General features: G+C 43.5%; 1 protein-coding gene across 5 annotated transcripts in view; it reads left to right on the top strand.

Annotated features, from left to right (window-relative positions):
• Positions 1-806: 806 nt before the first annotated feature.
• The window catches only part of AGAP1 (ArfGAP with GTPase domain, ankyrin repeat and PH domain 1), a 505,789-nt gene continuing 491,999 nt past the window's right edge, over positions 807-14,596 (top strand). For 3 of the 5 annotated variants that reach the window (XM_060232474.1, XM_060232501.1, XM_060232465.1), the window contains exon 1: positions 807-1,116. In XM_060232474.1, the coding sequence (XP_060088457.1) occupies positions 924-1,116 (193 nt within the window). In that variant the 5' untranslated portion in view covers positions 807-923. The remainder of the gene's footprint in view (positions 1,117-14,596) is intronic. The other 2 variants (XM_060232493.1, XM_060232483.1) reach the window with 1 other exon arrangement.

Raw genomic sequence — 14,596 nt, 5'->3', positions numbered from 1 at the left:
CAAGGACAGTCGCCCCTGTCACAACTAGGGTTGCCAATCCCCAGGTGTGGGCAGGGGATCCCCCGGTTTGGAGGCCCTACCCCTGCTTCAGGGTCATCAGAAAGCAGGGGGGGATGTCTGCTAAGCACTTCATTATTCCCTATGGAGACCGATTCCCAAAGGGTATAATGGAGAATTGATCCGCGATCATCTGGGGCGGGGCTATTTTTGAGGTAGAAGCATCAAATTTGCAGCATAGCATCCAATGCCTCTCCCCAAAACACCCTCCAAGTTTCAAAAGGATTGGACCAGAGGGCCCAATTCTATGAACCCCAAAAGAAGGTGTCCCTATCCTTCATTATTCCAAATGGAGAGAAGGCGTTTTAAAAGGTGTGCGGTCCCTTTAAATGTGAGGCCAGAGCTCCCTTTGGATGCCTGGCTCCTGGTGCCACCGCCAATGTCTCCTGGTTCCACCCCCAGCGTCTCCTGGCTCCAAACCCAAAGTCCCTAGATATTTATTGAATTGGACTACTTGGCGATCCTGTCCACAACCCAAGAAGCTGGGGAGGGGGCAGCGTCCCTTTCGCAACTACAATTCCCATGAAGCTCCGGGGCGTCCTCCCTTTCCCTCCATTCTGGCGAAGTGGGCGGCACCCGCGGGAAGGAGGCCGGCGGAACCCCTGCGAAATACATCTCCCAGCATGCCGCGGAGCCGGCTCCCGCCCCCTGGCGGCGCTTTGCGCTGCGGCGACGCTAGGGGGCGTGGATGCGGCCGGCCTGGCTGAGCGGCGGTTGGCTGCCGTTGGGGGGTAGCGGCGGGCGGCTGGGGCGCGCGAGGGCGCTGGGCGGCGGCGGCAGCGGCGTCTCCATGGCCTGGCCTGCTGGCCCTCCGGGCGGCTGGCGATGAAGTGAGGGGCGGGCGCGGGGCCCTGTGCCTGCCAGCCATGAACTACCCGCCGCCTCCGCCGCCGCAGCAGTATCAGCAGCAGCAGTTGGCCCACTCGGCCGCCATCCGGGCGGAGATCGGGCGCTTCGAGTCGGTGCACCCCAACATCTACTCCATCTACGAGCTGCTGGAGCGGGTGGAAGAGCCGGCGCTGCAGGGCCAGATCCGAGAGCACGTCATCGCCATCGAAGGCAAGCCCCGCCCCCTCCCCTCCCCCTGACGACAGCCCTGCGAGGTAGACCCTGGAGGGAGACTCAGCGGCCTCCTCCTCCCCTTAGATGGAGCTGGCCTCCCCCCGAGCCAGCAGGATGCCACCCCACAGAATGGCTCTTGGGGTTGCCAACACACCTAGAGGGAGATTATCCTGCCGCTTTAAAAGAGGCTCAGTGGGATGGAACGGTGATGTGATTGATCTTCATGCTACGAAGTTTCCACGCATTAAAGCCTTTATTAAAGGCGCAGGATGTGTTTCTCTGGGTCAGTTGGCAACCCTTTCAGGTCTCATGCAGGACAGATTTGGGCTGCTGCTTGAGTGACAACGGGCACAGTTGGCAAGGAAGAGGTTAGTATTCCTCAGTCTGGCTAGGGTAGCTTCCAGGGGGAGGTTTTGCTTGAGTTGGGTATCCAGATTACAGTGAGGTTTGTTGAGCATCTACACTGGGTGTGTGTCTGTGTGTGTGTGTGTGTGTGTGTGTGTAAAACTTGCTTAATGTAAGAGCCACATATAATAAATGTCAGCTGTTTTGAGAGCTGCAAGACATGATTGTCAGATGTTTGAGAGCCCCAAGGAAGGAAAATAGAGGTGGAAAGAAAGCAACTTTTACTTCAAATGCATTCTCCAAGCTGCTGGCTAGCTTGGCTTGGAGACGTGATTTAAATAAACAAAAGCCTTCTCCAAGCCAGCCAGTGTGGTGGTGGGGGCTTCAAGAGCCTCACAATATTTGTGAGCCACACTTTGGCCACCCCTGATCTACACAATATCAACCCCTTCTAGTCCACTCCCTGGGTTTTTCCCTGCTTTGCTGTGATCTTTCCCAAAGCTAAAGTTTCATATGGTGTGTTTGGAAAGACTGTAAAGTGCCTTTGCACATCATGAGAAGGAGGGCTTTTGAAGATGCTTATCAGCATAAGTTCTGTTTTTCTTGGGTCACCCACCCACTCTCCCCTGTGCCTGCACGGGAGGACTTTTTAAAATAATCAGGAATTGCTGTAGCACAATAATGTTGTAACTCTGCTCCTGTGATAGAAAGACTATTGTGCTATATTGATCTAGTGCTATAGCAATCACAGGCTATTATGCTATAGCGATCACAGAAGCCCTTCTGTGGAGTAGGGTAAAATGGTGACAGTTGGGGGCCAAGGGAAGGAGAAAATAAGAACATAAGAGAAGCCATATTGGATCAGGCCAACGGCCCATCAAGTCCAACACTCTGTGTCACACAGTGGCAAAAAAATTTTATATACACACATACACTGTGGCTTATAGCCACTGATGGACCTGTGCTCCATATTTTTATCTAAACCCCTTTTGAAGGTGGCTATACTTGTGGCCGCCACCACCTCCTGTGGCAGTGAATTCCACATGTTAATCACCCTTTGGGTGAAGAAGTACTTCCTTTTATCCGTTTTAACCTTTCTGCTCAGCAATTTCATCGAATGCCCACGAGTTCTTGTATTGTGAGAAAGGGAGAAAAGTACTTCTTTCTCTACTTTCTCCATCCCATGCATTATCTTGTAAACCTCTATCATGTCACCCCGCAGTCGACGTTTCTCCAAGCTAAAGAGTCCCAAGTGTTTCAACCTTTCTTCATAGGGAAAGTGCTCCAGCCCTTTAATCATTCTAGTTGCCCTTCTCTGGACTTTCTCCAATGCTATAATATCCTTTTTGAGGTGCGGCGACCAGAACTGCACACAGTACTCCAAATGAGACCGTACCATCGATTTATACAGGGGCATTATGATACTGGCTGATTTGTTTTCAATTCCCTTCCTAATAATTCCCAGCATGGCATTGGCCTTTTTTATTGCAGACGCACACTGTCTTGACATTTTCAGTGAGTTATCTACCACGACCCCAAGATCTCTCTCTTGGTCAGTCTCTGCCAGTTCACACCCCATCAACTTGTATTTGTAGCTGGGAATGGGGAAGCAAATGGGGAAGCAACTGTGTGGATGCTCTGTTGCCACTGCAGATGTGGCAGTTAGGATTGTCACTGTGTGGATGCAGTCATAACCTTGCCAACCTCTCCTCTGTCTCTTCCATTCCCCATTTCCCCCCCGTCAGTTTCTTCCCAACAGGGTGAAGCCAAAGGAGTAGCTGGTTAGGAAAGCTATTTGTGCATCCAGGCAGGAGAAGCCTTGCGGGGCATAGCTTTGAGAATGTGTCAGATGGGGCAGGCAAGATGTACTGGCTTGTTGCATGGAGAAGCACTTTAATGAATCTCAAGCTCTTTGTTTTCATTCCACCATTGTTCCCAAAGCTAGAGTTCTAGTAGCACCTCTGTAAGAAGGCAGCTCCCTTTTGGCATGGTGTTTGCATCCAAGTTGTTTGTCAGGTTGGCTGACCTGCCCTGAATTTCTTTCTGTGGCCTCTGAGTCTTCCTGTTCAGCCCTTACTTCCTTTAAAGGTGATCTACTTAATCTACCAAGGAGATCTCCTAGGATGGTTTGTATGAACTTGACTGGCCGACTTATAAAGAAAAATCCCTCTGAGGTTCAACTCATGTCACTGTTTTGTCATAGGACGTGTTGTTAAGCAGGTTGGGGTGCCAAGTGTATTGACTGCTCCTTTGCACAAGGGTCACGTATGGCTGTTTTGGACAGGGCCTTTTCCATGATGGCACCTTGCTTGTAGAACTCTCCCTCTCAGTCTCTGTTCAATAGACAGCAGTGGCTTTTAGGAGCAAGGGGAAGGTATTGTTATTTTCCTAGGTTTTTGGTGGTTTCTGATGTATTAAGATGGTGCTTGTTTTAAATTTTCTGTTGGTACTTTTTATTCTTGTGTTGCAGTTATGTTGAAAACTTAACCTTAAAAACTGGCTGGCAGGCAGGATATATATGTATTAAATCTTTGAAGAAGTGGCCTTTTGCTGTTTTAAAGAAAGACGTCTCCTTCCATTTGTAGCTTTGGTGTGCTAGAATGAAGTTTCTCCCCATCCTCTCCAAAACAGGTTCCGTGGACAGACATATTTGGGCACAATGTGTGCTTGTCACTTAGCAGTCTGAGTTGTCATATTTGCAAGGCTTTGTTTGTGTTTTCCAACTGACGAGAGAACATACAGTTGCAATGCTTCTGGTACAGAACTTGGAGTAGTTCATCTTATCCTGCTTATTCTCCAGTGTAATATGTATCTACCAACAGTGCCCGTCTGCTGGGTCTGTGTAGCACCAACAGATCAGTCTCTGTGCAGAAGAATAAATTGCCACAAAGGTGACATCGAATATTATGACATTCAGGAATAAGCAGGAAAACATTTTAGTCTTCCAGGATGTTCGGCTATGGACCTAATAATTGCCACTATTCAATGAAAGAGCTAGAAATGTTGAAATCGTTTGTTAGGAAATCTGGTACTACTCTATTAGGATTCAGTAGTGATAATGGTTTCCCCTCATAGTTAGTAAACATTTTCCTGGTATTTAACAGCAGATCTGTGCTGCAGCTGTCTCAGCCAGGCACTCCAAGGCTCGTGGAGAGCCACGCTTGTGATTACCACCAAGTGACTGTCCTGTGTCCAGAGCGCTTCCCCACTGAACAAATACACTAGCTCAGGCAAAAGAGTGAGTTTGCTAAGGCTCCTAGAGGGGAGCAAGCTGGTCATGGAGAAAGGGGAGTGCCACCCCCAACACTGTGGCCAGTTTGCTCTTCTTCTAGGTAGTTGCTGTGGTGGTTTTTACTCTCTTCTCAGCAGCCAAATTGCTCTCCTCTTGTTAGCTGCTTAGGTATTGGGATGAGAGAACAGAGGCTGCAGAGAAGGGTGAGGGTTGAGCACATGAAGCTGCCTTGCAGTGAAACAGACCATGGGCCTGTCAAGGTCAATATTGCCTGCTTATTCTGACAGCAGCTCCCCAAGGTCTCAGGCCCAGGTCTTTCATATCACCTACTACCAGATCCTTTGACTGGAGAATCTGAGGACCATCCCTGGGACCTTCTGTATGTCAAGCAGAGGCTCTTCAACTGAGACCATTATTTCTTCATCCCTACTTGCCTTGCTCACGTTGCAGGAACATGGGGTAGGTAGGAGCCTCAGTGGAGAGCAGTGTCCAGAAGAGCCACAGGAGGTAGGTTAGAGAATCACATGTGGCTGCTAAGCCACTGATTATCACTGATCTAAGCTCTTCATGCCAGGATAGGGATAGAATATAGCAGGGGTGGCCAAACTTACATTAAGCAAGAGCCACATAGAATAAATGTTAGATGTTTGAGAACTGCAAGACATGAGCACCAGATTTTGAGGGAGGGGGAAAGGAGAGCAAATAGATGGGGAGGAATGAGGAAGAAGTGGAAAGAAAGCAACTTTAGATGCGTTCTCTAAGCGGCTGGCTGGCTGGGCTTGGAGGAGTGATTTAAAGTGACAAATGCCTTTTTCAAGCTGGCTGACAGGGCAGTGGGGGCTTCGAGCTACACAATATGTATGAAACAGCCATATGTGGCTCCTGAGCCACAGTTTGGTCACCCCTGGTCTACACTAAAAAAGAAAAGTACTTTTTAAAAGAACTTTGATGCAGTCTTTACTTTTTAGATAGTGATATATTCAAGTGTTTTTTCACTGGATTGCATGTTAATCAAGTACAGAAATACCCTCCCCCCAATCTTTCTTCCTTATTCTTAAACATAAGATTATATTTTTATGTAGGGTTGTCAGCTTCCTGGAAGGGAAAAAAGAATTCCCTGTCCATTGAATAAAGACTTAAAAGGTATGCAGCAACTGTTATTTAACCTCCACTCTATGAAAAAATGCTTCAGCTGCCCATTTCCACATATCACGTCTCTATTAAGGGTCAGGGCACCCCAGCTTGTGTGTTACAGGGGTGTGTTACAGGGCACCCCAGCTTGCATTGATGCTGGAGGAGTACTAGTCTTTTCATAGATTTGAAACAATTCTCTCAGCTGGACACCCAATGAGAAATCAATCCCATATTTTAGCATGCATCCCCATATACCAGAGGTTATTGCTTGCAGAGGTTAAACCTGGTTTATCTCACATCTTTACCCGTTGTTTTTCTTCACAGTGAAGTCTCATTTTATATACCCTAGAAACGCTACTATATGGATTTTTTTCCTCCTATACACGATCTCTGCTTTTTAAGATTTTGTACGTGCTACCTGATTTGGAAGCATTTAGCCAAAGTGGAGAATTGGTTATCCAGTAACTTTAATTTAAATACAAATTAAAACAACTCATTCTAAACAGGCAGTCCTACCTATACATTATGTCTTTTGCAAGTTTAGGAGGACATGGGAACATTTAAAACTGGCTCATAAATTATAGCAGCCTGACCTAACCCTTCTCCTATCTCTCTCAAATGAGTAATTAATTACTTAACTATAAATGTATTATTGTAATAGTTTATTTTCGTCCCCTTTTCCCACTCATAACAAAGCTTGCAAATAGCATTAAGTACAACTTTCATATCGATCCCAGTCTTCTGTGTTTCAGAACAGACCTTTAGTTGTTATTGATATGGAGGATCAAATTGTCTTATCCTTGATTCTCCCCCCAGTTCAAAGAAATATTAATAGTTGCTATATTTTATATAACAGTATTCTTTTGAAAATAGTATTGGCATAAGAAAAATAAAATAGTATAGAAGTTAAAACAGAAATTGCTTCAATAATAATCATATTTTAATTGTAGCTCATCTGCAAGAGTGACAGAATTTCTGCAACTTGCCTGATTATTTTCTTTGTTGCTTTCTATGATCAGTTCTCATTCTAATTAAGGAAATACATAAGTAACAGTCTTGCTTTTCTTTAGTATGGTTTAAGGGTTTTTTCCCTCCCCACCCTAGATTTGGTGAGCATATTTATCTTTCTTATGTCAATACTATTTTCAAAAGAAACTTGAAAGTCCAGCAGAGGGCTGTGGCTCAGTAGCAGATCAGCTGTTTGCAATCTCCCAGGTTCAATCCCTGGCGTCTCCAATATGAAAGGATCAGGTAATAGATCAGGGATGGCCAAACTTGCTTAATGTAAGAGCCACACAGAATAAATGTCAGATGTTTGAGAGCCACAAGACATGGGATTACAAATGGAAAGTTTTCTGAAGCAAGACAGGACATTGTTGTGATATTTGCTTTCAGCTGCGAGGACATTGTTTGTGCAAATGTGGAAGCAAGATAAAATACCAGAAAAATGGGACTGGATCTTAAAGGTTCTTAATTGGAGTAAAATGGACAAACTTACTAGAATCTTGAAAGACTGTAACTTGGAGAAATTTAAGGAAGATTGGAATAAATTCCAAAACTATGTGGAGACACAGTGGAAGGTGAAGAGCCATTTAGTGGTTTCTGATAATATTAACTGAACTTTAAAAGAGAAAAAAGACTGTGATTACTGAGTAGTGTTTTAGTAGTGAAATATAAGTAGCTGAGTTCATATAGTAAGTTTATGTGAGTTAAGATAAGATTAAGATTTGAATAATTTTTAGTGATGATTTAATGACTACGAAATTTATGTTTAATGTTTAACAAGTAATAATTGGATTTTTAAAGTGCAAAGGAGAATAGATTATGGCTATCTGATTAAATGTGTAATATTGATGATTAAGTAGAAAGTATTAAGTAAAGGAATAAGAATAGTAGTTATATTGGAGTTAAGATAAAGTTAAGTGAATGATAACTTATAGTTAAGATTCTATATATGGGAAATTTTACTTCTAAAAGGTTTTTAATTTGTTTTGTATACCGGCAGAAGTCACAATTTGGAGGGTGGGATGGATGGGAAAACGTGTAATGTATTGATGAACTATATTTAGATTCTGATAGAATATTTTTTCACTATATTGCAAAATAAAATTTTGTTTTATACAAAAGAGAACCACAAGACATGAACATCGGATGTTTGAGAGCTGGAAGGGAGGGAGAAGGGAGGGAGAAGGGAGGAAGGAAAAAAGATGCTGGGAGGGGGAGATGGAAAGAAAGTGACTTTAAACACATTCTCTGTATTGTTCCAATTTTAGTATATGTGCTGCCGAAGCGAGCACACTTTAAACACATTCTCCAAGCTACCAGATAGCTTGGCTTGGAGAATGCATTTAAAGAGACAAATGCCTTCTCTAAGCCGGCCAATGGGGCAGTGGAGGGCTTTGAAAGCCACACAATTTGTGTGAAAAAGCCACATGTGGTTCCTGAGCCACAGTTTGGCCACCCCTGTAACAGATGATGTGGTGATATGGAAGACCTTTACGTGAGACCCCAAGAGAGCTGCTGTCAGTCTGAACAGACAATCCAGACCTTAGTGGTCTGATCTAGAAGCTTCCTGTGTTTGTGTGATCTCTGGAGTGTGTATTTCATTTTGTGCTTTCTGCATGAGTTACAGTGCAGTGCAAAGGACGCTTTCATTTTATGCTTTCTGCATGAATTGCAGTGCTGTTTAAAGGACCCTTCCCAGGAAATGATCCTCACTGAATAACATCAGCCTTAGGTCTGAGTAAATCTTAGGGTTGATCCTTGACTTCATTAAATATGGATATTCCAGTTGTCTTTATATGATGATCCAGCATCTCAAAAGATGTTTAGACTTTCTGCAAGCTCTTTCAAGTCTTTGGGCTGCTTTGCCAAAGGGCAACAGTCTGATCCTGTACATCAGGAAGCATGAAATGGTGAACGATCTAAGGTTGTGGAGAGGGTTCTCTATGGCCTTTAGCCTGTGCCCTCCAGAATAGTTTACTGTTAATAAGGAATGAGGGGTGTCCTGCCTACATGGTGGTCCCCGGCTTTGTTAGTGATTGTTGGCAAAGGCAGTTGCCTCTCTGTGGCACTCTGTTGCTCTTCAACGTCCCTCCCCTTCTCTTCTGGTGAAGCTAAGTAGTTATGAAAAGAGGGACTGAGCATGAGGAGGATCTAAGATGTTTGTGTGGTTCCTGCTGGTGGCTAGCTCTTCCATGCTGCTGCTGCGTACCAGGGCTTCGCTCCAAACACTTCGCTGTTTGGAAGGGCCTTCTCATAAGATGCTGCTGCAAGCCTAAGATAAGTGTGTACTGGACCCCCAACTTGAACACACAGCCTTTTTTTGTTTATAGTAAACAATATTAGTGGTAATCTTTTTCATTCATTTGAAATGAATGAAAAACAAGCAGAGGGTTCCTTCCCCCTCACATTACCATGCATGCCTCTAGATACCTGATAGTGCTCTTGACAGGGTGAGATGGACGTTAGTTTTTCTATTTGGGCCTCGTTCATGTGCCCTTTGCAGTATTTGGGAGGGTGGACCCTCAACTGTAGCACAGGGGAAGGAAGTTATGCTACTTCTGCCTTACCTGGGTTTCGGGAGGCACAGTCCAGCATGGAGCCACTCTGAAATCCACTTCTGCACTTTGAGTGAACACATGAGTGAGCTAAATTTGAGTCTAGTGGTACCTCTAAAACCAACAGAATCTCCCAGGTTCAATCCTAGATTCTGGGTATAAGTTTTTGTGTGCAATGCACACTTCATCAGATATATTGACACAGTTTTTCTCAAGCCTTACATGTAGACAGAGAGAGGGTGTGGGGGGTTATTTGCCAGGAAGGGCTCATTAGAGTCAAGATGCTTAAATAATTGGGTGATAAGAATAGCTGAGATTGGATTAAAGCAGATGCTAAGACTTGTGTATGACAGCAAATTAGCATACACATTATAAGAGTTAACAAACAAATGTGAGAACTAAGTTTGGGTCCAACAAAGCTCTGTTCTGGGTATAAGCAAGAGTTGAGAGACTTAGCACCTGTTGATGCACACTTCCTTAGATGCATTGACACAGATTTCCTCAAATATTACATGGGGGGAGGTTGTTGCCAAGAAGGGCCAATTAGAGTCAAGATGAATAAGTGCAACTAAGATTGGAATAATGATGTTGGTAAGATCTGTGAAGAGCAGCAAACAGCATACTTATAGTAAAAGAGTTAACAATAGATGTAGGAATTAAGTTTGAATCCAGTGGCACCTTTAAGACCAACAAATTTTTAATATGTGAATACTGAGTGATTTAACATGTGTAGTGAGATAAAAACCTGATATCTTTGTTAAGCCCTGGAGGTTCCATTGTCCTGAGTGTTGTAATAATTTGTAATTCAGCAGTCTCCTGTTTCACTCTGTTTCTGAAATTCCTTTGCAGTAAAACAGCTAATTTGAAGTTCCCTACTGAGTGCCCTGGAAGGTTGAAATGTTCTCCTACAGTTTTTTCCTACAGGATTCTTGTTGTCAGATTTGAGTCCATTTACACTCTGACATAAGGTTTGAGCTGTTTGCCCTATGAAGAGAATGGAAGAGCATTGTTGGCATTTAATGGCATATACAATGTTAGAAGATGGGCTAGTAAATAATCCTGAAATAGTGTAGTTGATGTTGTTAGGTCCAGTGATTGTGTTGTCTTGGTATATGTGGCCTCAAACAATAAACAGTCTGCCAGGTGAAAGCTATCAGTAGTTTGAACAATACAATAATTACAACTTTATTATTATACCTAGTAAATAATAGAAAACATAAAGACGTTTATCTTCAGAGCTGGTGGCAATGGCTCAACTAATGAGAACTGCATGCATGATGAACAAACTACAAAATTCCTTCACAAGTTCAACTATGTTCATCATATTCCAGTCCAAAAAGGTTTACGTATCTCAGACATGGACATAGATGAAGATATTTTACTCAAGCCAGTAGTAGGCACAATAGACTATAAACATGAGTCTGGTCCTTTAGCTGTCAAGTTGTTCCACATACCTACTGATAAGAATTCAGTTTTACATTTTTCCTCACATCCTCCTCATTATCTCAGGGCTAACTCATGCTTGGGCCAATTCATTAGGGCTAAAAGAAATTCCACCCTGGTTGCAGATTTTATTAGTGAATCTCAAGATTTGGAAAAACAATTTATTAATAGTGGGTATCCTAGGAACATTGTCTTTAAGGCAAAATGGAAGAGAGAAGGCAGAAACACAGTTCAGCTTCTGCAGCATAAACAACAAGTATTAAGCATGGTATCAACCATCACCAGTGGTCTGACCTAGCCTCAGATCGCAAAGCATGGAGGCATACCATCCACCAGGCTGTCTCTTCCTTTGAGAACGCACGCATAGCTGGTCTTGAGGACAAAAGGAGATGGAGGAAGAATTGCACTGCTACAGCACCAACCCCAAATCAGACTTTTCCCTGCAGCCACTGTGGCCGGATCTGCCTGTCCCGCATTGGTCTTGTCAGCCACCAGCGAGCCTGCAGCAGACGTGGACTACTGCACCCTTCTTAAATCTTCGTTCGCGAAGTCAAGCCGAGAGAGAGAGAGAGAATAGAATTATCAGAAAACCCTGGCATATTGTTTCCCATATGCCAGAATGTCATAGCTTGGGCTTAGAAGAGGTAGAAATCTCAAAAGTATGCTGGTCAGAGCAGATACTTCAAGCAATAGGATGTGTAGGGAAATAGGAATTAATGGGAATCACCGTTGTGGGCATTGTATGACTTGTAGAAAGGTAAAGCACTTGTCATTACTGACCCATGGGGTGATGTCACATATATGTTAATTGTTTGCCCTTGTGTACTTTTATACATGGGAATATCCACACATTCCATCTGTACTTGTATATTGGAACATCAGTTTAGAATTTGCAATCAAATTTGAGAACCTCCTGTTATTTTAGCGCTGGCCACACGGTGGAAGATATTAAGTTTTGTGTTATAGACACATATAAAAACAAGCAATATAGAACTGAAAACATCACTCAAATCCCTTTGCGGATAAAGATGGAATTTATTTTTAATTTGAGGATTTTTTTCTCCTCAAATTGGATTCAACCAGTGTTTGGACTTCTCACCTTTTCTTTAATAATAGTGATGAATTATTTAAGAAAAAAAACAGTTTTGCCCTTTAGGACATATAGCCTGCAGATCATTAGGGCTATACCTTATGAATGGATTGGTCTTATGAGAACCTTTCCGTCAGTAAAAGAGTGAGCAGTCTGCCCTTGTGTTTGTGACAGGATTTATGGGCTAAGAAGAAATTTATACTGTAAATATGGTTGAGTAGACTTCTGTATACCTCTGTATTATTTTGTGATATTTTATTGTTTACAGTTCCAGCAAGAAAAGCCATCCGTCTTGAAAAAGTAGCATCAAAACGCGAAGTACACTGGACAAATGTCACATATTATCAGCTTGAGTAAAATATCTTCATCTATGTCCGTGTGTAAGATATTGTTCAAACTACTGACAGCTTTCTCCTGGCAGACTGTTTATTGTTTGAGGCTCTTATTCTAGGAGTTCCATTTTTTTCCCTTCAGTATATGTGGAAGCAAAGTTGCCATCCGGGTTTATTGCATGCCCTGGTACCAGTTTTCTTTTCAAATTGGGTGTATTATTGTGGGTAGGGAGTTGTTTAAGACTGGGAGGCTGTCTGTGTGTGCAAGCAAAGCACACACCCCCCCCCACACACACATGCACCCGTACTTATGGCGTTATCCAGTTGAGACTGTAAGTCACTGATGATGTGTTGAACTGTTTTGAATTGAATTGAGAGCTGTATGTGACCACTAGTGGCCTTCTGTTATTGACTCTTTTGGGCCTGTCTTGCAACAGGTTTTCTCTGGTTGCCTTTCTGGCTTTGTTGACGGTCTCTATCTTGACTTCATCAATTGGATACTTTAGTTCCAGAAAGGTTTATTTTAGATCCCTCAGGTGAGAAGCAGCTGTAACAAACAGCATGGCTGTATACAGTGGATCATTTGCTATGTTTAGGATGGTAGCTGGAGCAGGTAGATATGTTGGTTGGTCAGTAGTAGTGTCCAGAAAATGTATTTCTTGCATAGATTGTCAGGTTGATGGTGGGGTGAAAGTTATTGAATGCCTGGTGAAATATGTCCAGGACTTCTTTACCATGTATCCAGGCAATAAAAATGTCATCAGTGCATCACAATTATAAGAGAAGTGTGAATGGTTAAGAGTTTATGAAGTATTGCTCCAAGTCAGCCATAAAGGTGTTAAAATACTGTGGGGCCATGCAGGTGCCAATAGATCTGAAGGAATAAGTTGATCTGACCATTGATCTGAAGGAATAAGTTGTCTCCTACTGAGAGAGTTAGTTATCTGTGGTAATATGGACAAGGGTTGGGGATGCGGTTTAGACATTTTTCCGAGTTTTGGGGGTTTTTGCAGGAAATTCTTTGTTTCCAAAACTGAGTTGTTTCATAAAATTAATAACAGCAAGGGAATGCCATTGCCAGTACAATATTAGCAAGCTGGCAGGTTTCAGAGTTGTAATTAATGTTTTCTGAGTGATTCTTGAGGGTGACGAAGATGGTGAGGGGTCTGGAGACCAAGTCTTATGAGGAAAGGTTGAAGGAGCTGGGGATGTTTAGCCTGGAGAGGAGGCAGCTGAGAGGTGATATGATCACCATCTTCAGTTACTTGAAGGGCTGTCATATAGAGGATGGTGTGGAATTGTTTTCTGTGGCCCCGGAAGGTAGGACCAGAACTAATGGGTTGAAATTAAATCAAAAGAGTTTCCGGCTCAACATTAGGAAGAACTTCCTGACTGTTACAGCGATTCCTCAGTGGAACAGGCTTCCTCGGGAAGTGGTGGGCTCTCCTTCCTTGGAGGTTTTTAAACAGAGGCTAGATGGCCATCTGACAGCAATTAAGATCCTGTGAATTTAGGGGGAAGTGTTTGTGAGTTTCCTGCATTGTGCAGGGGGTTGGACTAGATGATCCTAGAGGTACCTTCCAACTCTATGATACTATGATTATCACTAGGAAATGTGTGATATATGCATGTACATTTAATTGATTTGAGAACTAGGGAGGGGAAGTGTGCTAAAGCAACAAATACAAATCAGTAAACCAAATGAAGTTTAAAGTTATGAATTCACCAGATTGGCTGGCTAAAATTCTTATTTATATGTCTACAAATCTGATACTGAGCCCATGATACTTGCAGGGGCTTTTGCACTGGGCCCTTTGTGACTCGGGCTTTTCTGGGTTGTGTGGCCACTCTTGCTGTTCCCAGCAGGGCTCCCTGGCTGTGTGGCTGCTGCTGAGCCTAGCGTGACTCACGAGTTGTGCTGCTGCTGGTGACATGCCCCATGAGGCTTCTGGCAGCTACCAGGCCCAGTGGGGCTCCCAGGCTGTGCAGTGGCTGCTGCTGGGCCCAGCAGAACTCTGTGGCTGCACCGCTGCCACTGAACCCAGCATAACTACCCATCCCACTGACAAATGCTGGAAGTGAGTGTGTTATTGACTCTTGTGCAGAAAATTCTACTTTACTTTTGGGAGAATTACTCCCCCCTCCCATACATTTTTTTTTAATTTTTCAGATTTTTCTGAAAACCTGGGGAATTCCCCAAGATTACTGAAAAATCTGTTTAGTGTCTGTGTTGTCTCGATCCATGGATTTGGCTATCCGCAGACAAGGGCCCCCATGTCAGTAATAGTATATAGATTTTTGCTTGGTGAAAGGGATAGTATAATGGCTGAACGGATGGAGC

This window comes from Heteronotia binoei, chromosome 1, assembly GCF_032191835.1.
Source record: "Heteronotia binoei isolate CCM8104 ecotype False Entrance Well chromosome 1, APGP_CSIRO_Hbin_v1, whole genome shotgun sequence".
Classification (NCBI taxonomy): Eukaryota; Metazoa; Chordata; class Lepidosauria; order Squamata; family Gekkonidae; genus Heteronotia; species Heteronotia binoei.
This window is presented reverse-complemented; position numbering and strand designations above follow the sequence as displayed.